Source organism: Seriola lalandi, unplaced genomic scaffold, assembly GCF_002814215.2.
Source record: "Seriola lalandi dorsalis isolate HSWRI2012SDOR001 ecotype SW California unplaced genomic scaffold, Sedor1 jcf7180002052274, whole genome shotgun sequence".
Lineage (NCBI taxonomy): Eukaryota > Metazoa > Chordata > Actinopteri > Carangiformes > Carangidae > Seriola > Seriola lalandi.
This window is the reverse complement of record NW_019522827.1, coordinates 275,968-303,543: the sequence shown is the minus strand read 5'-3', so window position 1 is coordinate 303,543 and position 27,576 is coordinate 275,968. Positions and strand designations below refer to the sequence as shown.

Below are 27,576 nucleotides of genomic sequence, written 5' to 3'. Positions count from 1 at the left end.
CATTGTTTATCATGACTAATGCCGAAACAAATAGTTGATTAATTGGTCAGTGGAGCAACAGGAAATTAATTATTAACAGCTTTGATCATCCTTTAAGCTTTTAAGTCATTTATGAAGCAGAAATGCGAAACTGGTCATTTCAAATGTGAGGATGAAGAAGATGTGAGGATGAAGATCTCACCTTGACAGATGATAATTAAAATAATCATTAGCTGCAACTCTAAAGACATCTGTTTTCCTACGTGTTAACACTGGAGCAACACGCATGTGTGTGTGTATTGGTGTGTGTGGTGTTACTGCCCCTACCTTCCCCTCACTATTAAGCCCTTTGAGAATGCGAGACGGTGACCTTTGACGTCCAAGTGGTGAGCTGGAGATGATTCTCACTAGCTTGTTGGCCGTGATGGTGGAGAGGAGAGATGCTGACAGATAGAGAGTGAGGTTTTACAGAAAATGTCACGGCACTTACTGGCCGGTAGGAGGTTTATTGAAGCCTTTTGAGGATTTCACTGTGTAAATATTTGGGGGCGAGAGTTGTACGCAAGAAGAGACACAAACAGAAACAGACAAGTGGATGGATGCGTCTGTAGCTGCCTCTGTGGGATGGTGTGGGGAGATGCCCTGTTAAAAATGGCTCAACGTAAAATCTTATGACATTTATCCTTCTTGCTATGGCTGAGCCATTAAGCGGCTGATAATCACTTTGTGTGTGTGTGTGTGTTCCTTATATCCCTCTCTCATCTCTTCTCTTCTCCTTCTCTGCTCCAGGTTCAACATGCCTCATGATGATAACCCAAAGTGTCGCGAGGCAGGCATGAAGCACCAGTATCATGTCATGGCTCCCACCCTCAACTATGACACCAATCCCTGGTCATGGTCCAAGTGCAGTCGCAAGTACATCACGGAGTTCTTAGAGTGGGTACCTCCAGCTCTCCTTTCTAATTGTCAGCTCTTTCATAGTCAAAGCAAATGACTGATTACGCGTTCCCTCTCCATCTCTTTTCCAGTCTCATAATATCACATTCAGAAGTGTGCCATTAACCTTTTACTTGTTGTGACGTGGCCCGCTTAACAAACTGCTTCTACGTTTCTCACAGCGCTCTGTAGACAGGTCAGCGCAATGTAAACTATGTGAAGTTGTTATTGGCTGGTGTTGAAAGAGTATTTCCTGTTTGAATCCGGGGGTCTTCCTCGGCTGACCTGGGCGATGGATCTTCTGCAGCCCCTCAGCTGTCTCTCCGCTCCAGACAGAGACAGAGCCCTGCCTTCAAGATGCTGGGCAAATAGTAATCTAGTCACTGGCCTGCTTTCCACACCAGAACTTGTAACACGGGGCAACAGCTCATTCACCAGCTCCTAACTCGCACCATGGTCACTGATCACTGGTGAAGGGCTTTCCTTTAGGATGGGAAATGTCAGTTATAATTAGATCTTCCCTGGACATGACCCTTTAATCTTTGCCTCCTTTCCTCTGTTGATTGTGGAGGCCTTCACAAAGGACGGCCTTGTCGACCAGATGCATCTCGAGAGCGCAGTGTTAGGCGACGCCTCGTATGGAGTTTTAAGGTTGTGCTACGCATAGTTTCCAGCCAGAGATGACCTCAGCACCAAGTGGTTGGAAACTTCAGCTGAAGACGAGCAGAATCTTCATGAATCTCTTCATTATTCGGACTGGTCCATGTCAGCTGTGTTGGGTTTCTGTGTGTGTGTGGCTGATTACTGCACAAAATCCAGGAGGAGTGTGATGTAAACATCAAATGCATTTGTGATAAAGTTTAACATTTGTCAATCATACGGGATATTTAACAACAATGCAGGTATGGGGAGAGTAAAAGCAGCACTTGGTTCAAGTGTGGGAGCCACAGCGGTGGGAAAGGCCCTTGAGACCGTAGTCCAAGTGCTTTTGAAGTCCATCTCCAGCCAACAATGAGAAGCATTGATTCAAACTAGCACTTCTACAGTACCACTCCTGCTCAGTGGGCTGACCTGGTCAAGTACGTCAGTGTTTTGACTGCCTATTTTCCCCTGAAGAGAAAATTCAATCTGCACCACTCTCCTACCAGTTTAAAAAAAACCAAAGGCGAAGGATTCCCCTCCCTCTCCCCCTTTATCTCACTGTTGCTGTAATAATGTGCACTGAACTCCCGCACCTGAGGGCTGATGAAAAGCGTCCTGCTGTTGTGCAGCGTTATTATGTGTCAACTGCTACATAAAGCAACCATTCATTCCTTTCCTGGCTCTGTGCCGTTTGATTTAAGCCTCAAAATCCCAATATAAAAGTAACATGCTAATTTTTGACTGTTGCCACCCACTAATTGTTGTGTTCGCCGGGGGGGGGGGGGTTGAAACCACATAATCATTAGTAGTGGGCCAGCCCCTATCATTTTTCATCATACATCTCAAAAATTAGCCAAACCACTCCAACAGCAACTACTCTTGAAAACTCCCATGTGAAATCATTTTTTGATCTGTTTGTTTCTTAATAAAATCAAGATGGATCATGATGGATCTTTATGTACTGCCTGTTTCTCCAAATTCAACTAAACCTCTGTCATTATCTTGTTCTGTATCTCCGTGTACAGTAATCGCTACATGCTGTCAGGGACAAGCTCAGCATCGCTGCAGTTCAGCTGGTGCTGTTTGATCAGACACTGTACCGTGATGCTCCGTGTCATTCAACCCTCTGCAAAAACCATAAGTCTGACATACGAGAAGACCGCTTGCGCTGCATCTGCCGAGGGAAGCCCAGTGTGGTGTACATGGAAACTATTAGTGTTTAGCCTCTTATGACAAGCACACAACAGCCAACTATAAGTCACTGTATAAATATAAACTCACTTTCAAGTCTCTCAACGGCTGCCAGGTGTGGAATCTCATGTGGTGCCAGAGAGGAGCTGCTTTGCTGTCTCAAATCCACATTTCTCCATTTTTTTTTTTTTAAGTAGACGTTTCATTTAAAAAAAAAAAATGACCTTCTCCCTCTTCTGTCCGTCTTGGTCTTAATAATCTTTCCATTAGGTTCCAGGACAATGATTAGACTGATGACCAACTGCTGAAAGACGCTGTAATGTGGGACTGTCTGTATGGTTCTTTGACAGGTTGCTCCATACCTCCACTGCAGATATGTTCTTGTTATGCAATCATTCCCCTGCCGCCCTGTGCTCTTTGCTGCAGTTTCTTACATTATGGCTGGAAATGAAAGAGGGAAGAAACAAAGTGACGCTAACTCGGGATAATCCTGTGTAATTATTGGCCTGCCACATCAGCTGGTGCTGTATGGAGCAGGTGTTTTTAGCCACTCAATCCAGGATGAAATTTGTCAGTGTGGTGCAGACATGTTGTGTAATGACACATCCATACATGCCTCATCTACCCCTCCTTTTTTTTTTTTACACAAACAAAAAAGAAGAGATCCCTTTGAGGCTCAGTACGCTCTGCTAAAATGTTTGTCTAGCGCCTTTTCACGACCGTAGAGGCGAGATGATTTCATATGCAGAGCGTTGGCGTGTTGGCGTGTGTGTGTGGTGCATACATTCAGTCCGGCTGTGCTTTTGTTGTCTCAGTCATTGTGTCGGGAGTCAGGGTGTGGCTGATGTACAGCACAATCCGTCATTATACTGCAGTGCTGGCGCTGGCACCGACGTGTAACTTAATCAAGGTGCTTTATAATTCCAAATTCTCTTGTTTGCCTTAATCACAGAGAAATACAGCTCAGATAAAAATGTGGTCAGCGTGTAAATCCTCCTCAGTCTGTATTAAAATGCTGTTTTATTCAGTCTGTGGCGCACGACTCCAGTTTCATAGGATGAAACAGCTCAGCATTTACTAACAGGCCATTAAGGGGAAGTGGTATCAGTCTCTCTGTTAGGTAACTTTACAGACCACCCACAGGGGAAAACACATCTGAGGATGATCAAAGACAATATCACAGAGATGTTTACTTTGCTCTTATGAAAGAGATGACACATGTTGATACTTTGTAGGGTCAGAAAATACTGATGAAAATGTTCATAGGAAATGTGTGTGTATTTGTCTATTTGTAAACAGACATTTGTATGGTTTTGTACTTCGTTTGCACTTACTGTACACACACGCTTACTTTTTTTTTTTTTTTTTTTTAGCACTGGATACGGAGAGTGCCTCCTTGATGAACCTGTGGGCAGGACGTACGAGCTGCCCACGCTCCTCCCTGGTCAAATCTACAATGCCAACAGACAATGTGAACTGATGTTTGGACCTGGATCCCAAATTTGCCCCTACATGGTAAGTTGGCTTGCTATCAAAGCAAGCAAGATTCCAGGTGAAAGTACATCTGCGATAGATGTCTTCTACTCAGATGTAAAGGAAAACCTTGTTTTTTATGAACCATTACAAAGTTGAACAAAGCAGTTATCCATGTACTGTAGGTCAGTAAACATGAAACTGAAGTCAGTTAATTGTGTGTAGTCTTCAAGGCTCTTTATTATGATGTAAAGTACAGTAATTTAATCTGTAAATTCCCATGCCTGATGTACAACATGCATTTTAACAAGACACAAAGGGGCAGATTAACTCGGCCTATTGTTGAATGCACAGCCACTAATTAAAACGTGATGCTGAGGCATTTAAAATGCATCTTGCACATGTCTGAGAGGCAACGAAGCACAAAAGGAAGTGTCAGTTCCCAGCTACTTAGACTGAAATATTATTAGAAGAAACCAATAAACAGACTTTGGAACTGCGATTGCACACTTCTCCTCCCACATGAAAGAAGGCAATATGTGAGGAAATAGCAGTTCAGTTCTGCTGTGCTCTCAACAAAAGTCTCAAAAAAGATTTCATTAAGAACGTCTAATCACTGTTTTGTCTGTGGAGTGTCTTCACATTACAGAGAAGCTCTTTTCCTATTCAGAATGATTAATTGCTTGTTTTTCCCCCCCAAAGAAACAGTGCAAGAGGCTGTGGTGTACGAGTGCAGAAGGGGACCATAAGGGATGTCGCACACAGCACATGCCACTGGCTGATGGGACTGACTGTGGACATGGAATGGTAAGCTAGTCCACATGTGGGTCCGTGTTGCTTAATGAACAGATCATAGTAATTGGATTCACTATGCTAAAACAGTAAACACTTTTTTATTGACTCACAAATGCTTTAATAAGCAGAATGACACCTGTTGTGCTCCAGTTGATGTTGGAGGCATGTCGGTTTGGGGGGTGTGGCTGTAGATCTCGATACAGCCGCAATCAAGTGGTCCTTGTTGAGAATGATATGTAATAGATCCCTTAGAAATTCATATGTATCACACATAAGAAACTCCTAATCCTGTTTTATGGGGTAGCATGCCATTGGAATGACATGATGAATTATCCTTACGCAGTAAAGCCCACCCATCGTGTATTTGAGGCAGATAAGACTAAAGTGTTTAATTCATTTCAGTTACCATGAAACCAGACTGAATTAGCTTTCAACCTAATTATGGAATAATTTGAAGTATTTGTTTTGGATCATCATGTTGCGACACTGAATGTGTTTCCTCCTCTTCCCTTATCAGCGTTGTTGTTCAAGCCGGCCGCAAAATACAAAATACCTTCCATGCAGGCAGTGCTGCTTTGAATTCTGATGCCTTTCCCTTCTAGTTCACTTCCTCTACCAAGAAAAAGGAATAATTTATCATGCATTACTCTCCTGCCTGCATTCTGGTTGCAGAAACTCATGTAAATGTGGTCAGGTGATGGCCCTAGTTAGAAACTTGAAGCTTTACCCTCAGTGTTGTTACGGGGCCCCAACCCCCATTAGCCTTCATGTTCTCCTCGCTCTGGGATGCTATGCTAATTAGGGCTGAGACGGCGGGTCAGTCTCTGAGGATACATGGAAAGAAGGGCTGTGGGGGGGGAGGCAGAAAGAGAGAGAGAGAGAGAAAGAGGAAAGAAAAGAGAGACAGAGTGGGGAGAAAAGAGGGAGAGAGAGTCTTGAGAGGGAAAGGTGAAGACGTAGGCCCTTTGAAAGAGGATGCCGCCCGCCGTTCACAGTTGAGTCACCTTGTTGTGAACCCATGACCCTAAAACCTCTTTAAAAGGCGGGTGAGTGGGTCAGTGGTCAGGCCGTAACAGAGCCCAGGCTGAGGCCAGCCAGCGCTCGCACAAAAGACCTCACATCAGTGATTCTGAAGAGCAGGAGGCGGGAGGAGAGGAGGGAGGAGGAGAGTGAGGAGGAGGTACAGGGGGATGAGGATGTGGTGGGCTGGTGTTTAACATTCGGAACATGCATGAGAGGGAAAAAGAGAGGGAGGGTTCTCTTCTCTCCTTAACCTCCTGCCCTCCAGGAGTCTTTTGCAGTGTGGGCCCATGTAAGTCTTATATCCCTTATATCCTTTCATCTGGCTCCATCACCCTCCTCACCATGTTAGGTCCTGGATCAGCGCTGTCTAGCGAGGAGAGGTTAACAGGGGATAGCTAACATCTTAATCCAACCACAACAACCGGACTAAACAGTAATGGTCCTGGGATTGTGGCTCCCATACTGCTCTCAGCCTGTATGTGGGAGAAACGGTTAAGGAGACATGGTCTTAGTTTAATCACAGCAAGCGGTTTGCTTTAATAAGCTACAAACCTTTAACCCAAGTTTGGCTGACTGAGCTGGATCGCCGTGGATGTCTGGTCCTCATTGGAACCCTGTAAACACTCATTTGGTAATTTGCAGGTCCAAGGACGCCTAGACATCTAGATTAAAACCAGCTTAAATTTGTTAGAAAAGGAGAAACTGTTTTTAGATGTGTTAACCATTTATAGTTGGGGCCTGCTTACTGTGAGGATACATTATACATGCATGGGAATGTTATTTTGTTGCACAGGTATTTGGTCACAACTTTAATTTAAGAACGAATCAAAAATTTGGAGTTGATGAAAAGTGAAGATTTAAGCAAAAATAATTACTGATTCATTCTGAAGGACACATGAATTTCTCCTCCAAATACCTTGGTAGTCCACCTAATGACAGTTGATTTGTCTCACTCAAGAATATAAATGTCAACCTCATGGTGGCACAAGATGAAAAGTCAGGGGATTTCTAAAGTCATTAGGACTCATCCTCTGGTCGCATAACATCTGCGAATTTAATTTCCATCCAGTAGTTGTTGAGATATTTCAGTCTCGACCAAAGTTGACCAACTGGACCAACAGACTTTGCGACCCCTGAAGCCACTCTACTAACATGGCAAAAAAACAGTGTTTCGTCATTGTCATTGTTGTTTTCTGTCTGAACAAATTCACAAACAGATTTCTTACATTTCGTTTTGTGTGCGAGTAGTGGCACAGCTTTTGTCTGTAGTGATGAAACCTCTGCTTCGTCTTCAACTGCTATTTGAAGTAGCGCGAGTTGAAAGAGAGGGGGGGCCCTGCACTAATACTCACCTGCCCATGCAAGACCGCTTTTATGTGGTACTTCTGTGTGGTGTGTTTGTGTATGTGTCTGTGTCTGTGTATGTGTGTGTGTGTGTGTGTGTGTTCACTTTTATGCCGGCCTCAAACGTCTGGTAATCTGTAAACCCGGATGATTCTTCTTGATTTTCTTGCGACTGTGTTGTACTGTTCTGTGTATCTCCTCCACTGTCTCTCTCTCTCTCTTTCTCTCTTTTCCTGGATGTTCTTAATGCACTGCACCTATCACGCCTTCTCGCCACTTCCCCTGACCCCTACCTCATTCTTTCCACAAAGAAGTCATGAGGTTCAGGTCTGAGGCTTTACAGGCTCTTGGGTCGAGCTCCTGGCTCGGAGGTGTCTCTGAGCGGGAGTGTGTGTGTGTATGTGTTCGTGTGTGCGTGTATGTGCGTGTGTGTGTGTGTGTGTGGGAAGGGGAGTGTCAGATGTGGAGGATTACAGCTATGGCCTCTATGGGGAAAAACTAGCAGCAGGTATTGTCTTAGCAACCAAAGCTCCCCTTTAAAGATCTCTTTCTTGTCCTATCATTAGCCCAGAGCTTGCCATGTCATTCTCAGCGATTACACTGGAAACATCATCTCTCGTAAAACGTACATTTTCTCAACGGCTGTCACCTCTTGTGCCTGCGCTGTCAGAGGAGTTTTTTGTTCTATTAGGTTATGAAACAAAGCTCTGACCACATCGGGTAATTGAGGTCAGTGCTCAGAAAATGGGAGAGAGGCACGTCCCCTAAATAAAGAGTGAAAAAAAAAATGTTTGTTTGTATACAGCTTAGTTGAAATAGGGCAATGGGCACTGCAGGGTTCATGGGTAGTTTTCTCCCCCTGTGTTCCCTTCTCCTCTGACTCGCTCTGCTTCTCCACCTCGTTCTCCCCCTTCCCTCCCTCGCGCCCTCTCTGTTGCTCAACGGGCCCTCTCACAGGGCACCAGAGTGAGTAATGCGGTCACATGACCTCTTGGCGGCGTATGTCATCTAGCTCAGTGGGCCGTGCACTAATGAGGGCATCCCATCACTTGTTGTCTATAAATACTGCCACCCCCCACCTCCCCATCCCACTACCCCCCCTCCATCCTCTCTTCTCCTGCTCTTTCTCCCTTACCCCCCCCTCCCTGTCCCTCCCGCCCCTTTCGGTTCCTCTCACTCTTCAAAAGCACCCTGCCTGTGCGTCTGTGTGTGTCTGTTTGCGTGTGTGTTTTGATTTTGTGTGCAAGTACATGCATGTGGATGCTCTTGTGTGTGATGTATTTATATGCTTGCAGGATTGCCCACCATTAAATGTAAGCGCGCACACACACACACACACACACACACACACACACACACAAATATGTATGTCTGTGTGCATGTATGTGTAGATTAGGGGCCAGCTAGCTTGATCAATAAGTGCCTGTCAAGCCACAGCCGGGGAGCGCTTGGCCCTGTATGCACATCCTAACTCTTTGAAGATCCCTGCACTGTTGCTTCTCACTACGTCATCGCTCAGTGGGTGGCAGAGGGAAAAAAGAAAGTGGTGACAGAGCTTGAATAAACTGTGATGTTTTGTTGTGAAAGTTTTTTATTGTTCTCAGTTTTGTTTATTTTACTGTCAACCTGGGTGTTATCTAGGGAAGTCTTCTAGGGACTTTGTTGCAAAATGACACGATTTCAATTCAATGACTGCTTGCTCAGCTTTTCTTTGAATACGTGTAAAACCCAAAACGCTCTCCCAGATACTCTTAATAGGGACTTAATTGAGTGCTTAGTGTAAGTGAATAAACGGGAAGTTGTTTTCGATTTCCAGAACATTCCTCAGAAAAGAATGACGACCTGCTCTGGTTTCAGCCAATTAGAGTGAGATAGTGAGGTCTTGAAAAGTGAAGCCAGGGCAGAATGGAGTCTGCTGGCTGAGGCGGTGAGTGTTGGCTGGAGCTCCCTGGCAGCCTGACAGACTTGTCGTACGATGCTGGGACAGGGTGTGTGTTTGTGTATATGTGTGTGTGTGTGTGTGTGTGTGTGTGTTTGTGTGTGCATGTGTCTGCACTGGAGCTTGGGATTGTGAGACTGGTATCAGTGTCACTCTCAGCTAATCTCTGGATATTTGCAGGATGTTGCCACTTTGATTTGCCATCGTCACAGACATATCTGTGGATTTGGGCTAACAAGAGGATTGTTGTTTTAGCATTCAGTTTGCTGATACTGTGTCCGGTACCCAGTGAGTGGAGCTTTCATTGCTGGCTGTGTAGAAGGAGAAAGATGAGAAAGATGCATTATTATAGTGAGGTTTCAAAATGGGGCAAATATTAATGCCCTAATACTCAATTTTTAAAGTCATTAATTATTCACTGGAAATTTGGCAGAAGGTGTAAATAATTACATAAAGACAGGAACTTCTCAGGAAGCGGAACACACCGCACCAGACATATACAGTAGGCCTATCTTAAATTAAAATTGTTATGGCTAACATGTGAGCAAACAATTGCATAGGCTATACACCAACATAAGCATTTGGAGTAGTGTTTCTGTCACTTGACACATGTAGACCTAATATTTCTAAGCCCCTCTGACTCATTAGAATCATCAAGTGGTTGCTAACTTTGTCTGTCTGCCATTTACATAGCATACCAGTCCTTAAAGCTGATATAATCAATATTTTTATATTAACAACGGCTGAAGCAACTACTGAAGCCTATGGTGCTACACATAGTAGCAAGTGTTCACTTATGGTGTCAAACCCACAGAGAGTCATCACCTGACTCAGCCTTTCCAATCTCAGTCATTGAGATTGGAAAGGCTTCACTGTTTTGATTCACTTATTGCTGCCATCGACAAAAACCCACTGTACATCACCTGGCAAATGGCAGATTGCAAAGGCTAATAATTAGCTGGTGAACATAGTGGAGTATTTAACAGATCTGTGTGTATTGGACATACATTCATCAGGTGGACACAGACAAGACTCCAAATGAATGCTAGTTTTGTCCTGTGTTTGCTCAATGTGTGAATAAGCCACTATTTGCCAACATGTTTGTCATATTAACTTTATATGGTGACCATGTGCCAGTATTGTTTTTAAAGCTTGTTGGACTGCCCCCAGGTGGCTAATAATAATAATAATAATAATAATAATAATAATATAATGCGCTAAAATACATATTTTCATAAAAAAAATCATGACTGCAGCTTTAAATCATAATAAGGGGTAGATTATGTGTGTCTTAGTAGTTGTACAGAGATAATCATGAGTGAGAAAGACCAGCAGTAAAAGTGTCTAAGTGCAGGTGAATAGAACAGCTGATGGGACCAAACTACTCATTCGCTGTAATAACAACCCTTACTCTTCTTGGAAAGATGTGAGGAAAGGAGGGATCACAGAGAGGACAAAGAGGATAGGAAGCAAGTGAGGAGTCATAGTAAAAAGGACAGGTTGGTTTGGGTCAAGGTTGCATCATGTTGTCTCTCTTTCTCACCTTCCCTTCCCTCTCATAATTTCTCTTCCTCCTCCTCTTCACACCCTTTGCGCACAAGGGAAAGAGGAAACATGGAACTAGCAGTAATAGAGGTATGCCTCTGCTGACCAAGTAGATCCAGTCCAAAATAACAACTGTCATTTCACTTATTCCAGTGCTTTGTCAGCCCAAAGAGATCACTGCACAGAATCCCTCACTACTCATATAGCTTCATGGGCTCTCCATTGCCTCTCACCTCCAGGTCAAGTTATTAGACATGTAACAGGAAATTATGACATTTAGAAAATCAACAGCTGTGGTCCATATTGTTCCATTTTGACAGGTGACGTGTTTTTGGATTGATGCCTGTTTTATACGTGCATCGTAGAGAAGACAGGGCTTGCTGTAAAGCATCACAGACACAAACCCCCAACAGGCCAAGGCCAAAGTGAACTCCGAACCCAGAGGCATGAGAAAGACACCGCCACATGAAAGGTGATGCCTTTTGGAAATGGCCGTGTTAAAATGAAAGAGCGGAGGGCTTTTTAAATCAGTCCTCTGCCTTCTCATTCCTGGAGGTGATGTATGGCTTGGGTTCAGAAATGAGGTGCTCTCTGCAACAGTTTCCTTGCAATTACAGGGTACTAACCTCTAAACCAGCCAGCCGAAGAGCTCAGAGCAGATGCTGCTGTCCTTAGCTAACCACTGTCCAGGTTAGCTTGCTGGTGACTGCTCCCTGTGACTGTGTGAAGTTTGTCAAACTTTATTTAGTCTGTCTTTGTGTGACTACAGAGCAAAGAGGCAAAGCTATTGTGTGTGTTTGTGTGTGCCATACAAATGCATATGTACAGTACGTGCATGCATGTGATATATGTGCACATGCACATGTCTTGGTATATGTTGGTGAGTCAGCGTGCGTCTTTGTGAAATTCCTAATTTGAAACACGTGCTGGTCACAGCTGGACAGGTTTCTCTCACAAGAGCTTCAAATGTCTCACCACATTCCCAATTGAGGGCAAATTTTGACAATCTTTCTAGGAAGGGGTCTGCTGGTGTCCTTAATGCTTGTTTGAGCTTTGCCAAGACTACCTTTCACCTCAAGAGTGTGTTTGTGCACTGCGGAAAGAGAGGCTAATTGGAAATGAGCGTGGCCCCCAGATGCCTCCAGACCTCTGAGCAATCACTCTCCCACTTAACACACACACACACACGGTCATGAGCATGCTCACATTCACACACACACACACACACACACACACACACACACACATACATCATCTCACACAGATGTTTTTTTCCGTCCACCCCCCCACCCCTCCTTCTTTCTTCTTTTCACCCACATCACCTTTTCAAGCCAAACAAAACGGTTGTAAACACAGAGTGCCAGCGGGGGGAGTGGAATGCCTCAGAGGCTTACACAGGCTTTGGTCCTCTCTGACAGACAGTCCGCCTTGTGTTTGACAGCTCCTTGGGTCCCGCCTCCTGGATGCACCGCGGTGGTCCCTGCGTGGCCCTTGCAATTTCCCATAAGGGGATAAGGGGGATGGGTGGCAGCGGAGAGGACGTATAGAGGGGATGCCCAGGTCCGGCTTGTCAGTCCATAAGCTGAGGTGGGGGAAGGGGAAGTGAGAGCTACAAGGGGAGGGAAACTCTTTGTTGTGACAAAGGAAAACTCTCGATTTACTTCTTAAAATGTGTTTCTTTGCCAAATTCATGAACTCTAACTGTGCAGCTCTTTGTTTTTACTTCAGGACGTTGCTCAACCAACCAACACCTGTTTGCCTTTTTGTGGTGTGGAAGCCATTTCCACTCACGGATGTTTTATCACATTCTTTTTTAGTGCTTTTTATTGGCATTGTTCTCTGAACCATTGTTGGTGCTCCAACAAAATTATCAGTACCTTCAGTTTGCATGTACAGTGGAGTCAGACAGGAAGAAAGGCCCAGACCATTACTCAAACCAGGTCTGGATTACGGAAATGTTTGTGGCCTGTTTAGTCCATACCCTGCAGCTGTTAACACCTGTCTGTCATTGTGCACAGACTTTACACTCCATCATTAGATGCAAACTAGGCCAGGATAGTAGGGGCAGCGGTGCCAAATCCTGTGTATGTTTACATGTGTTTCTGTGTATGACTTTGCACTTTTGCAGGTGTTCCGCTAAGGTTAATGGCTGCAAGTTGTGAATTTGTTTTAAAGCATAAAGTGGCCAGGTTCACTATTGTCCAGGAGATGACTTTGATTGATATCCTCTCTGTTTTTATTGGTGTTATTATGAAAATCCACTGAAGCGGATCTCATATGGTTCTGTTCTCAGTTCTCAAGAGTCTTCAGAACATGCAGTCTTAGTTGTTTTTTTTTTTTTTTCATCTGAAGTAGGGGGATTGAATATCTTGGCTTGTGGCCAGTTGAAATTATAGCAGTTGTATTTCTCATCCGGATGGACCCGATTGTGAACATCAACCTCACAAACAAAACTCTGAAACACTGAGGTGTCCACAAGAGTGCATCCTCCTGTTCACGTTACAGGCTTAAAGATGTGTACCTCAGCAGAAACACCGCTGAACAGGAGAGAAGGGAGTTATAGATGTCAAGCCAGTAATGAACTTTGTTCCTTTTGTTATCACAACTCTAGAGTTTCCTTATCATGGTGCCACTGCTCCCCCGTGCCTGTGTGCCCGGACGACGGGTTACGTACCCAGACAGACGCCGTCTTGTCCTGCATTCTTTCAGTGAACAGGACCCTCCGATATCTTAGTCACCGGGTAGGGGATTTGGTTACACACAAAGGGAAATGGGCCTGCCGTGCTTTGCTTATGAAAGCAGTGTTAGCACTTCTTGGCAAAGGTTGGCTAGTGGCTAAAAACTGTTTGATACCAGGCGCCTTATTTTCTATGTCACATTGGATCAGCTGTATGAAAGATGTGTATTATGTGATTTTGTATTCACAATCTGAGCAGAAGATGATTTAAATTACATTTAGTCTGGGTTTGCTCGCTCGTGTCTGGCCTGAGAAATAGATTTCATATCACTTTCATATGCTTTCTCTTTGTTGCTAAACTAATTTTGTTGAACCAGGCTTGTGGGAAAACAGAGAGCCCATGTGAAAAATGGTAAGACTCTGTGGAAACAAAGAGATTTTATGAAATGGTTATTTATTACGGTTGTTTCGCCAAGTAGTGATACACTTGACTACTTCTGTGAGTGTCAGACTACCATTGTTTTCATTAAATTGTTTCTGCAATGCACTGATAGATTTCCACATTGTATTGATGAAATCCATTCTTCTCTTCATCACTAGATAGTTTTGAATCAGTTCGAGACTAAAGATAGAGACATGTGTCATGAACAGAGCAGAAACTCAACTATTGATTTAGCTCCTTTCAAAATAACACGCCCCACGCCTCCATATGCATTTGAAAAAGTGGCTGATTTTAAAAATCTATGATAGGACATCCTGTATATATATATCAGCTTCAGGTTTCTCTCATTGACACGTCTTTTCTTGTCGTCCTCTTTCTCTGTGTCTATCTGTGTCCGTGTCTCTCCCTCATGCTCCCATTTCTCTTTTGACAGCTGGAGGAGTTGGACACATTCCCTGAGGGTAAACAATAGCTGAATTAGGATTTCTTTTAAAATGTAGCTGTAGATCTAAACAGGGGATTAAGAAGGCAAAGACGAACACCACTCCCAGCTGTGTGTGCTGTAAATCTGCAGTAGAGCTCCACACAGTCCATGTTTGTCTTCAGGACTGCAGGAGTTGCAGTCATTGTTTTTGACAGGATCTGTGTGTGTGTTTTTGTGTGTATTCATATGCAGTATTGCAGACACGGAATGTGTGTAAACAAGGAGTTGGACCTGCAGCCAGTTCATGGGGAGTGGGGTCCCTGGGGGCCCTACAGTGTTTGCTCCAGGTCCTGTGGTGGAGGAACCCGAAGCACCGCCAGAGACTGCAACAAGCCTGAGTAAGGAGGAATTACACAGTTAAGACAAATAAAGCCATTACAGACTGTAAATATGTGTAAGACTCTGGACTGGTAAGAGTAGTAGCAAAATCAGAGAGCAGAGAGTTGTAAACAAGCCTGTGTCAGGTTAAGTGAGTCACAACTTGATTTTAAGCAAAGAAAACTTGTTTCTTTAGTGTGAATTTCAGTGTAAACATTGTCGGTTTGAAGTCATAAAGCCCCAGTCAAACAAGAGCAAACACGATCTCTAGATTGAAAACTGAGTGCAGTGCTTCTGTGATCCGTCTTCTCTTACACTAGGCCCAGAAACGGCGGTAAGTTCTGTGTGGGTCGCAGGATGAAGTTTCGCTCTTGCAACACTGAGCCATGTCCGCGAGGCCGGAAAGATTTCCGCGAAGAGCAGTGCTCGCAGTTTGATGGCAAGCACTTCAACATCAACGGTCTACCTCCAACCGTCCGCTGGGTGCCCAAGTACAGTGGCAGTGAGTACAACAATGTCGTCCTAAAGCGTCTAATTTCAGTGTCGTGCGGTAGCTTGAGCTGCATTATCAAAGATGGACACTATTTGCATCCAACTATACAGTGTAGGCCAATGAAACAATGTGATTGGTGCATTGAATTTAAATGCTGCACGACTGTCTGCAACCAGTTATTCATTGTGTGTATGATTATCGTTACTTAGGCCTGTGTAAACGTCTCTTGCAATAAGTCTGCATTGTGTGTAGGAGGTATGTAAAACATACAACATTATGATGTCGTTGTATGTTGACGAATGGGTGGGTGTGTAAGGTAGAGTACACATCTGTATGTTTCTTTGTCATAATTTACATACATGATAAGCGCTGCCCTGTGGGTAAACCTTGAATTGACACTAAACAACAGCAACATGAAAGCAGCATGCAGCCCCTCCATACGAACCTCCTGGCAGCTGTCCCTCTTGCAGCCGTATCTCATTCCTTGCCGAGACTGGCTTGCCCAGCTACATGAGATTACCATCTGGCATAGACCACCATGTCTAAGTTACTGCAAGTGATTCATTCATTTAATTGATGCTGTACAAGCAAACAGGCCAAACCCTGGAGCCAATACAATGTCAAGACATTTGGTCCAAGAAACTCTTAGACAGTTTTAGCAACAAGATATAATGTAAATAGGTTCTTTCTCCATCCAGTACTTATGAAGGATCGCTGTAAGCTCTTCTGCCGGGTTGCTGGGACCATGGCATATTATCAGCTGAAGGACCGCGTCATCGACGGCACGCCGTGTGGGCCAGACACTTACGACATCTGTGTTCAAGGCCTCTGCAGGGTATATCTATCTGTTTCTTCTTCTTTAATGGACTTGCGCACACACAGACACACACAAACACACACACACACAAAATAAAAGCTTCAACATTGACATCAGCTTCTATGTAATCAGATATGTTTATCTGTGTCAAAATTATATCTCAGCTGATGGGAAACAACGACGATGCTGACACAGAAATACAAACTTAACAATCTCATCCATCTCATATTTTTACACGATTTACATTTTATGTTTATCGGAAAAGATGACGCTTGATTTTTCAGTGAAATGTCTGTACGTCACATTCAGAAACACCTGCATTCATCCCAAAGTGTCCACATGAAACTTACTTACAACAACTACACTGTAAAACATCCAACCAAATCATTCGAAATCATACATTTCCAGCTTCTCCTCATCTGTGTCTCTTTAGCAAGCAGGCTGCGACCACGTCCTCAACTCGAAGGCCAGGAATGACAAGTGCGGAGTGTGCGGCGGGGACAACTCATCGTGTAAAACCCTGGCGGGGACCTTCAACGATGCACAGTATGGTAAGTCCTGCTGCTCAGATTACACGCACAGAACACTAATAGCTGACCGTTCACAAAAAGATGTTGCTATTAAACATGCTGCGTGTCAGCAGCCCCTGCAGATGAGGTATGACACGTCTGATATGCAGTAAACATAGAGGAGCTAAGAAAGACTTCAGCTTCACGTGGCTGTAGGATCATATTAGGCACTGATGTCATGTCTGCTTATGTTTAAACATATTAAGCCTGATTTTTTTTCAGCCAGTAATGCGTGCCTCAGCCACATTTGGAAAAATGCAGAACACCAATCTTCACTAAAGCTTCAGAAACTGATTAACACAGCGATCTCACTCTGTCAGGTCTTTCGATAGCAAACACAAACCTGACATCACCCCTTTGAACTGTCCTGCTTAATGCGCTGCTTCAGTGCGCGCCAACTGCTGATTGCATCCAACCCCTTTTTTTTTTTTTAAGTCTGGGCAGCAAAACAGCAGAAACATTAGCATAAAAGCTCTGGGTGTGGCCTCCGTCATGTTAACTCCGTATTAGTTTGGCGCTGAGCTTCAGCGTCTCTATCCATCTGCTTTCTTTCTCCAGTCTGTTGGCTGTTGAGGGTACAGGGTTTGAGGGCTGTATTGAACTAAACCAGACAGCGACCTCAGCCCTGGAAATCTGGCTTAACCTTAAGAAAGAGAACACAAGTGGGAGTGCAGCCCAGGCAGGATATCCCTCTGCTCCTGGGTCTGGGCCTGTCTTTCTGTCTTTCACCCTTTTGTCCTTTTTTGTTTGTTGTTTCTCTATTTTATCGTATGTACCCAAGTCTAATTCCTTTTTTTTTTCTTTGTGTCAATCCTCTGTATATCAACCTTTCCTTCCTTTTTTCATCAAACTAGTGAATACTGAGAAAAAAACACACCATTCTTTTTGTCTTGTGCGGAAGCAAGTCAAGTTTCTAAATGTTTACCACTGAAATTACACATTATTTGAATATGTTCCTTCAAGGGTGTTTAAACTGTTTTTGTTTTTTTTACACAACCAAGACCAAGTCCTTTCAGAGCAGATGCCTTTAGATCGTCAAGTCTCAAATAAGTTAAAGCATCTGAATTAATTTCCAATTGAGCCTGTGTGACATCACGCTAGGGTTGGTCTCCACTGCCATTCAGCCAAGTGACTTCAGGAATTCATGGCTCTATGATGCACTAATTTGACAGAGATATTGCTTGATATCATCTAAATTATGTCTCATTTTTTAACTTCAGTCTGACGTGTCACGTCTGCAACTCTGGATAAAGCCAGCCAGCTAATGTCTCATAAACAGCTGCACAGGACATAGTGGATGCCTAAACACTGTAACTGATATGCACCGGTGGACTTACGTTTTCCTTGAAAGTAAAGTAATGAGTGAATAAAATGGCAAATTGCAGGAACACAAACTTGATAATTGAATGCGTTCGGTCTCAGAATGGAAAAATAAAATCATCGTTGTAACTACAAAACAAGCAAATGTTTGCAGTCAACTCCGGCTGTATCCTCTGACAACTTGCACCAGGGCGAGCTTGTGACACCTTTCTAATTTTCCTCTGCAGACTATTAATACTGCATCATCTTCTTTCTTGCTAGTGGCAGAGAGAAGCATGTTTGAAGTTAACTCCAACATTCCATAAGTGTAGCATGGTGTGTGTGTGTGTGTGTGTGTGTGTGTGTGTGTTTCCCCAGGGTGGTGTACTGTATTTACTGTTCATTTCTGGGTCACTCTGTGGTGGCAGAGGATTGTGTGTATGGTCAGTAGCTAAGCTGGGGGATCTCAGAGGCCTCTGGTGGCTTGTGGATACCATGTTTCCTCAGAGGGGGACCGTGCTGGTGGTTTCTAAACTGTATTTTTATGAGCTTATTCTGTCCTCAGTGGTTAGGGAGGGAATTTGACATAAAGCTCATAAAACAGTAACAGGGAACTGGTAACAGGGCAGCCTCATAAAGGTTTGGGTTTTATTGTGAAGGAATATGCAAAGTGGTTTTTGTTTCATAGTGATATTTATGACTGAAAACTAGCTTCCTGTACAACTTGTGATGACATCCCACTCGATGCGTGTGCGTGTGTGTGTGTGCGTGCGTGCGTATGTGTGTGTGTGTGTGTGTGATTGACAGAGAGAAAAAAACTACATGAGATGAGAGGAAGATATGTAAACCAAGTGCTGCCCCCGAGTGGCTCAAGGTGTCAGGCTAACCATCATATAACACCAGCTCACACCTATCCTCTCATTCCATTCAGCTTTTCTTTTTATTTTGAAGGCAGCACTGAGTAGTTGGAAGGCCAGATGACACCTGATGAAATGGTTGTTGGTTCGAATCCTCAAGCTGATCTTTCATGAAGAAAGAGTGAATGTTAACACTCTCCTATTGTACGTGACATTAGCCAGTATTATGCCAATGCTAATCACTTTGAACTTCCAGGGATTTTACTGGACTTGCCTTGTGACCTAAAGCATAATACTGTGACCGCACCAAACAGCTGCTCATCGTGAGTGCAGTGTGCATGAAACGTTTCCCCCTTGTAATTCTCAGTGTTACTATGAACAAGATTATGTTCCTACTCAGCTGATAGGTAGGAGCTGACAAAGCATCTGTCTTTGAGTTGGGGCTCATCTGCTCTCTCCTTGTTTGAAACTGTCCAAGGTTAGATTTATTATTTACACTGGGTACCCTGTAATCTGTAGCAACTACTCTCATAAGTGTCGTTAGGGATTTGTAGATACTAATACTGATATAACAACTGTGTTTCAAAACAATAATAAAACATGACTTCTTTCAACAGTAGCATCAGTTTTTGGAACATACTTTATAAAACTGTTAATTTTATTAATAATAAAAGAAACCGAACACAACTGGCTAAACACAAGCAGCCAAAATCCAAAACTGGATGCTTCCTTTTTATTCATATCTATCTTATTTCATTCTCCAGCCTTATGTTTTTGTTGTTGCCCTTTTGACTCTCATGTGCTCTCGTTCTCTCTCTCATGCTCACTCATTTTCTATGTTAGTTTATCATGGGACAACAGGCCCGGTGCAGTAATTACAGGCCAAAGGTAGGTCCGGGGAATAATTACATATCATTTCACGGTCGGGCCTCTGAGACTAAAACAAGGCCTCCTGCAGGTTATTTGAGAGGACTAGACCTTTTTTGTATTTTTCCAAGTGTGACATTTAAATCCCCAGTGGCTGGAACCGGACTTCCCTGACAGGGGTTTTGGTGCAGCATAGTGAAACTATTATGCAAATCAAGGTGGGACTTCTCACCGCTGTTATTGTGGCTACTGTGTTCCCTTTTGAGACTTCTACTTTCCATGCGCCTTGTCTCATTCCCTTGTTTTGTCTGTCCCTCCGTCTTCCTCAGGTTACAACACAGTGGTCCGGATCCCAGCTGGAGCCACCAACATTGATATCAAACAGGTCAGCTACTCTGGGAAGCCAGAAGACGACAACTACCTCGGTGAGTGCGCCGCGCGTGTGTCAGTACAAGGTTGCGGTTTCAAGCAACGCCGTATCGAATTGCAGTTTTTACTTGGGAGAATAAATCCAAAATGGAAGCAGTCCAACTTAATGAGATGTATTTATTACATCCCTTCACTTCTCATCTGGAAGGTCAATGCCATGATCCCCTAACATGGCTATAAACCACTTGGTGACCCGCAGCTGTAGAGAAAGGCTTTTAGTGAAGGAGGGTGAGGAGACATGGGCTAAACTGTTGTCAAACTGTTTTCATGAAGGAAAGGAAACTGTCATTTGTACTGAGTGTATTATGGAGGAAATGTGTTTGGGCGTTGGTCCATCTGGTCATGGCAAATAAGGTTGGTTGGGAAAGCAAATGGAGTGTCAGCCCCTGAGAAAGATAAATGAGGCAGCGATAGGTGCTAATTAGAGGCATGTGGAGCCCAGGCCGCATGAAAGTAGATATAGGGGTATAGGGTTAGATGGACCCACCAGGCTCAAAGTGTATATGTGTGTGTGTGTGTGTGTGTTTCTGTCTGTGTGTGTGTGCTTGAATGTGAGAGAGAGAGAGACACACACAGACAGAGAGAGAGGGAAAAAAAAACAAAACCCCAGGAAAACAGAGCTTTGCCGATGTTGTAAGGGTGGGTGCCCATTTTCAGATGGTTCACGTCAGGTTCAAGATGTTTTAAGTCAAATAGTCTGAAAACACATCTGGCAAAGCCTCGTCGCCGAACCGCTGTGAGAAGGTCGACCCCCGCTGCTGCTGAGTGCCACAGTCCTGCTGTGAGTGAGTGCCATCTGTATTAAACATGGTTGATATTTGCAACGCCCTGCCGGTGTTGTCACTCTGGGCCGGTACAGTATGTTGAAATTCTTTTGAGAAGATCACCGCACTCAACATAAAACGGACACTGTCCTTTTGAAGTCATGGGTCCTAAATTTTGCAGTTCTTTTCCCTCTGTACGTGACCGCTGGACACTTCAGGGCCCACCTGTTTAGACGTGCCTCTGCTTAGTTTTATTTATTTATTTTATCTCTATTTTATTTATCACTTTCAAAGCGTCTCTCTACCTTTTTTGGTCTTTTATTGGGAAGCAATTTGCGAAGTCTGATCTTCGAATACATTTTATTTACCTGCTTACAATGCTTTGGTGCAAAAAGGCAAATAAATAAATAAAAAATAAAATCTGGAGAAAAAGAGCTCTGCACACTTATAGTTCAATGCATAGTTTTCGGTCTCCGCCTTCTCTCCCTTCACCGAGGGGAAGCCATGAGCTTATATTGACCTCAAACAGAACACACCTGTGCTTTGTCACATAAGAAAAGCAGTTCACAATTATGGTTCCCGAGGGAACTCTACAAATACCACGTTCAGTACAATACGCCAAGGTGTTTCATTCTTCCAGCTGAGTTACAGAGACTTGGAGAATCTAAGCCGTGAATTTTTTTTAAAGCCCCTTGATGTCGGTTTCTCATTTAATTTTGACCCGTCTGTATTTACAAGAGAGTGTGTACCAGATCATACACTCCAACTTGTACTTTGTAACCATGTCATGTTAAAACGTTAAGGTGTAACTTTTTCCCAGTAGAAGCATCTCCAGGTGTAAAAGAAGAGAGTGACTGTAATATAAATATATGTTGAAGTTCACGCTCAGTGTGTGTGTGTGTGTGTGAGTGTGTGTGTGTGTGTGTGTGTGTGTGTGTGTGTGTGTGTGTGTGTGTGTCTGTGTGTGTCTACACATTCTGCTAAGGCATTTTTTTCCCTCCGTTCCTGCAAAGCATCAATGATGACAAGCAGATCTGTAGATCACTGTCAAAACTCTACAGATCCTACAGTTGTCTGTGGGCTAAAGATGACATCTGGCATCCAACAATGAGCAGAATGAAGTGTAAACAAAGTTGCGTCTAAAGTCTTGATCAAATACATTGTTTGGGCATGCACCCTCAGATTGTAATTAACTACATGTTTCTTGGAACCGTGGTGTTTGAGGTTGCCAAAAAAAGGTGGTGGGTGTTTATTTTGTGTTTGTGTGTTAGTTTGCCAAGTGTGACTGTCTATCCATAAGTTCCTGCGTATGTTATTTTATGTGTGTGTGTGTTTATGTGCTTGTTTGTATTAGCTACTCAGTTTTGTTTGCATTGCAATGTCAGTCATTAAGAAGAGTCACGCAGTCTAACTCCAAATAACTGCAATTTAGTGTCACCAGTGTTTCAGCATACCCCCCGCAACGATAGCTTTGCAGAACAATGGGATGGCCGGTCGAAGGCTGTTTACTTAACATGTAGCCTGAAATGAATAAATGCCACATCTCGTAAACATTCCCAAAACCTCAATTCCACAAGAGACGGACTCATTCTCGGAGCCAAACATTCCCGCACTCGAGCTGAATTCTTTCACATTTGGAGTGTTTTTTTGTGTTTTGTGGTTAAAATTGTGTTGTTCTTAACTGCTCCATTTCTTATTGCAGCATTATCTGACAGCCAGTCCAACTCCCTCCTGAATGGGAACTTTGTGGTGGCCATGTTCAAAAGGGAAATCACCTTCAAGGGAACCGTCATTGAGTACAGCGGCTCGGACACAAAAGTAGAGCGCATCAACTGCACCGACCGCATCGAGGAGGAGCTCGTCCTGCAGGTATTAACAGGAAGTGTCTGGTTCATTTACTTTATCAGTTTAATTCCTACTTCGGTTATAATGCATATTATTCTGCTTTGCTTCTTGTCATGCTGTTTTTTTAGTCTTGTTCTCCGCATCTCTGTCCTCCTCTTCAACCGAGATACTGAGTTAGAAAAAACACTGTTAAGTCCTCTGACTTTTCCACAGGTCTTGTGTGTGGGAAACCTCTACAACCCAGACGTCCGTTACTCCTTCAACATACCCATCGAGGAACATAGGGAGCAGTTTGTGTGGGATCCTTCAGGCTCCTGGCTCGAGTGCAGCCGCATCTGTCAGGGTAAGGTCTCAGCTTGGCTTCAAAATCTCCACACGTGAAGAACATGATCATTTCTCTTTGGCCTCTGTGAATCCTAAGAAAAAAGCTTTGCAATCACACAAGACATCAGAGAGCTTTTGTGACGGGCTGTGATACATGCAGAGGTACATGGCTTATGTACTTTTAGATTCATTGTTTTTTCACAAATTGCGATATTTGACCTTGTGAAGAAAAGTTTATAGCTAATTCCACCCGCTTATCTCCAACATGCTACAATATATAAGCATATCCAATTTTTAGATGTTGTTTTAATGAACTTGCATGTAAAAATTAAATAAATACTGTTAACATATATGGTCACAACCTGTTATACCATATTAAAATTTATCATATAGATATTTTAATATATGTACATATACAAATTCTACTATGGATATTTCATATATGTTATAAACTTGTACCTTCATATATCCAGAAGATGTGGGATATGGTAACATCCCTTTTGATATAGGGACGTATATGTCATATATTACATTTCTGTATGGGAACTCAAGTCAAATTTTAGAGCTTCTCTTAATATAAAGCATCAGAATTTACGACCATAAAACTAAAGAGTGTGACATTATAGACCCATGCTGCATCTTACAGCTCTTATAACATGGGATCTGTGTCAGTGCACATTAGGATCCCCATTTCTCTTGCATCACTTACCCACACAACCTTACTCACTCACCCTTCGCTTCCATAAATCCCCCTCCTGGCAACCTCACCGCGACCCCGGCCAATCACATCGACCAACACCTTCCCCTTGACCTGGCCCTTAACCCGACTAACCCCTCAAATGTCTCCTTCAGAAGCAAGCTAGTCAGGCTCGCAGTGGGTCAGAGTGCACAGTGGGATCCAGTAAAAGAGATGTGCTTGTGGGGTCTGAGACCAGCATGAACCCCTAAGGCTGTAGGATGAAGGAGTTGAGATGTCAGAAAGCTGGTCAGTCTAGTTGAAGGTGAAGAAGGTGATATATTTGTCAAGCGAACTGTCCGCCGGATGTTGTCTGATTTGAACTTACGTCTCCGTAGGTGAGCGGAGGCGGAAGTCAGTGTGTGTGCGTAAGAGCGATCACCTCGAGGTATCCGACCAGCGCTGTGAACATTTACCTCGTCCCGTTGCTGTCACTGAGCCCTGCAACACCGACTGCGAAGTCAGGTGCGTATTAAGACAGACACACGCACGTACGCAGACACGCGCGCGCGCGCGCCCACAGTATCGGCTCCTGCACAGCACAAACAGCCAAACATTTTTTCTAACTAATCTCCTCTTGCACAGGTGGCATGTTGCTGGAAAGAGCGAATGTTCTGCTAAATGTGGTCCGGGCTACCGCAGCCTGGACGTTCAGTGTATGAAGTACAACCTGGTGAAGAGACAGAGTGAGAGGATGGAGGCCGGCATGTGTGGAGAAGTTGCAAAACCTCAGACCAGAGAGCCCTGCCATGGGGACTGTCTGCTGAAGAACTGGCAGTACAGCGCCTGGTCACAGGTACAGTCAGTGGAAGATTTACATGAAAAGAGTAGTTGGAAAGGAAACTATAATACAACTATTTCTGATTTGCACAATAATTTCTTTTCCATAATTATTTAACTTTTGAAGGGATACGAAAAAGAGATGAAAACACATGACTGAGTGAGCTAAAACACGGCTGATTTATTCTTGCTGACAGTGCTCAAAGACATGTGGACGCGGGAGCCGTAGCAGAGAGTCTTACTGCATGAACAACCTGGGCAGACGGCTGATAGACAGGGAGTGCAATGAGTACCAGAGGGTGGTGACTGAAACCTGCAACGACCAGCCGTGTCCGAAGTGGACCGTGAGCGAGTGGAGCGAGGTGGGCCTTGTCACACACCTAGACGCGCAGATAAGGCCACACACAGACGCACTTACAAATGCAGCAAGAAGGTGTAAATACTGGACTCCCCAGAACTTCAGCACCAACAAAACCAGCCTTTACCACAGCCAACTGCAGACAGAGGTCAACAGTAAAGTCAGGGGTGTATATGTGATGTAATGTAATGTAATGTAATGTAATACAGGCGTTGGACCAATATAACAGTACTGCAATAAATCCTTCCTTCATGAAGTTCTTATTCAGGTTTTATTGATGGTGTCTAATAGGTAGTGATGTCATCTCAGAAGCTGTCATTAATAAAGCTGTGGAATTGTGTTGCATAATATTGAAATATTATTGAAATATTCAATTACTGAAATTTCTAATATTTCTTCCAAACCCACAGACACAAATGTTGGAGGATATTTATGGTAGAAATCTACTACTTTGTAAACGTGGGCTGTCTGATATTTTTTTTCACCCTCACTGCTCACCCACACACTTCCCCACCTTCTTCTCCCACTCCCAGTGCCTGGTGACTTGTGGGAAAGGGATGAGACACAGGCAAGTGTCCTGCAGCATGGGGGCCGGGGAGGAAAAGCTGAGCGAGCACTTCTGCGACCTGTCAAGCAAACCTCAAGCCGTGGGCAACTGCGAGCTGCCCGAGTGTGCATCCTGGCAGGTCGGCGTCTGGGGAGCGGTGAGTACTGCAGACACACACACACACACACGCACGCACGCTGATAAGACATAGACGCACTGGGGCGAAGTGACTTGGTGCAGTGTTTGACAGAGGAAATAGATTTCATGTGTGGGTCGTTGTCTAGGAGTTTGACTCATATCTTTTACACTGTGTGTGTGTGTGCGCGTGTGTGGTCACAGAGAGAGAATGTGGTGTGTAGGACAGACAGTGTATATTTCAAGTCTGTGTGTGTGTGTGTGTGTGGGTGTGTAACCTGATATACCAGCGAGTTACGGAGGAGTGTGCTCTGACTCCAGCTGCCATTTCCTCCTCGGTGCTTTCACTTTGCCCTCATATCCTGTCAGACTAAACCTGACCCACAGTCCGCACACATTCACACACACACACACACACAGAAAAACACACAAACACACGTCTTCCCATGCATTCAAATTTATAAGCATTCAACTGTTTCTGTATGTCACTGTTAGGATAAAGCACCAACTGAACGAAGCACGTATGAATAGGTGTCTTTGGCCATTCATGCTTTGGTTTACACTCGTAGATCTAATGCCCTCCCACACGTGTTTGCATGAAGTCAGATAGAGGTATTTACAGAGCTGGAATAAATCGGCTCGTTAATGCCTGTGTAATTATAATTTGCTGCTCAAATAAACCTATCCTGTGGCACTTCCTCTGCTCTTGTGTTGTACCTAAACGTGCTTGGATCACCTCGTATGGGAGTTAAGAATTGGGTAAAGGGTCGAGTTGAGACCGTGGGTGTGTATGTGAATGCGTGTGTCCGTGTGTGTGTGTGTGCGCGTATGCATGTCAGGGTCTTATCCAGGCTCCGCTGAGCTGGACCTTGACTGAGGCCCCGTCTAAGATATCAACCTTGACATACTTAGATAGAGTTTGAGATAGCTTGCGGTTGACTGGGCTTCTCTCTTTGTGTTTATATGTGTATGTGAATGTACGTGTGTGATTTTTGTCTTTCAGTGTGCTGTGACCTGTGGTCATGGCTACCAGATGAGAGCTGTGAGGTGTGTGTCGGGGGACTATGGTGACACAGTAGATGACAGAGAGTGCAATGCTGCGGCGAGGCCCAGAGACAGTCAGGTACAAAAAAAAATCTCATAATAACTGCTCACACACACCATCCAAACTGCTCAGATAACTGAAAGTTTAATATTCAAGGTTGACCCTTATTTGTCCCAGAGTTGGTGGTTTGCTCTTGGGGTAAATAAATAAAATGCAACTCATAAAAGACCAGCATTAAGTGCTGCATACAGTATTGAATGCAGATGTTTGATGCATCATCTGAGGCCAGGAAATAAGCATCAATAAAGTGCCTTATCTAAAGCTCATTATAATTGGGTTTAGGGAAATTTCACTGAAAAAATGCCCAGATATTTTATAAGGAGAATATTGGTTTAAAGTGATTTTTCCCTTGCTGCACGGCGCCATCCTCCCTTCTTAAATCAAGTGCCTGGGAAACCAGCCGCCTGCAACCACACACACCTATTTGTGAACATGCCCACATCTGACACACACCACACAGATTCAATTCATACTAATGGGAAAAAGGAAGGTTGAAGGATGGAAAAGAGGTTTAGATTCACTACAAGCATCTGCGGTCACATTGATATAAAAATATTGATTCGTAGAACCGACTCATTTTCTCTCAGCTCCCATTCCTTGTACGGTTTATCTAAAATCCAACATGATCCAGCAACTAAATGACATATTTTTATATTTTATTTTCAGGGTCACTCAGACCTGACATCTCAGTTCATTCAGTCATGGTGATGTTTTAGCTCAGGATGGCTCTTGTTAATCATCTGTCGATCGATTAAGAGGCAGATCCACTCATGTGTAAAGTGGCCTTAATCTTCACCCTTTGACGACGTTCCAACGTCTTTACCGTTGCTTTGACCGAAAAAAAAAAAAGTCCACTTCAGTGT

At 43.8% G+C, this 27,576-nt stretch overlaps 1 protein-coding gene across 1 annotated transcript in view; it reads left to right on the top strand.

The window, feature by feature from the left end:
- The window catches only part of LOC111650394 (A disintegrin and metalloproteinase with thrombospondin motifs 20), an 81,524-nt gene that overhangs the window by 22,778 nt on the left and 31,170 nt on the right, over positions 1 to 27,576 (top strand). The window contains exons 9-23 of the mRNA XM_023400282.2: positions 769 to 915; positions 4,122 to 4,263; positions 4,924 to 5,028; positions 14,663 to 14,808; positions 15,109 to 15,290; positions 15,980 to 16,116; positions 16,532 to 16,649; positions 20,020 to 20,115; positions 22,586 to 22,752; positions 22,942 to 23,071; positions 24,127 to 24,253; positions 24,374 to 24,584; positions 24,766 to 24,930; positions 25,460 to 25,630; positions 26,612 to 26,731. Coding sequence (XP_023256050.1) covers positions 769 to 915; positions 4,122 to 4,263; positions 4,924 to 5,028; positions 14,663 to 14,808; positions 15,109 to 15,290; positions 15,980 to 16,116; positions 16,532 to 16,649; positions 20,020 to 20,115; positions 22,586 to 22,752; positions 22,942 to 23,071; positions 24,127 to 24,253; positions 24,374 to 24,584; positions 24,766 to 24,930; positions 25,460 to 25,630; positions 26,612 to 26,731 — 2,164 coding nt within the window. The remainder of the gene's footprint in view (positions 1 to 768; positions 916 to 4,121; positions 4,264 to 4,923; positions 5,029 to 14,662; positions 14,809 to 15,108; positions 15,291 to 15,979; positions 16,117 to 16,531; positions 16,650 to 20,019; positions 20,116 to 22,585; positions 22,753 to 22,941; positions 23,072 to 24,126; positions 24,254 to 24,373; positions 24,585 to 24,765; positions 24,931 to 25,459; positions 25,631 to 26,611; positions 26,732 to 27,576) is intronic.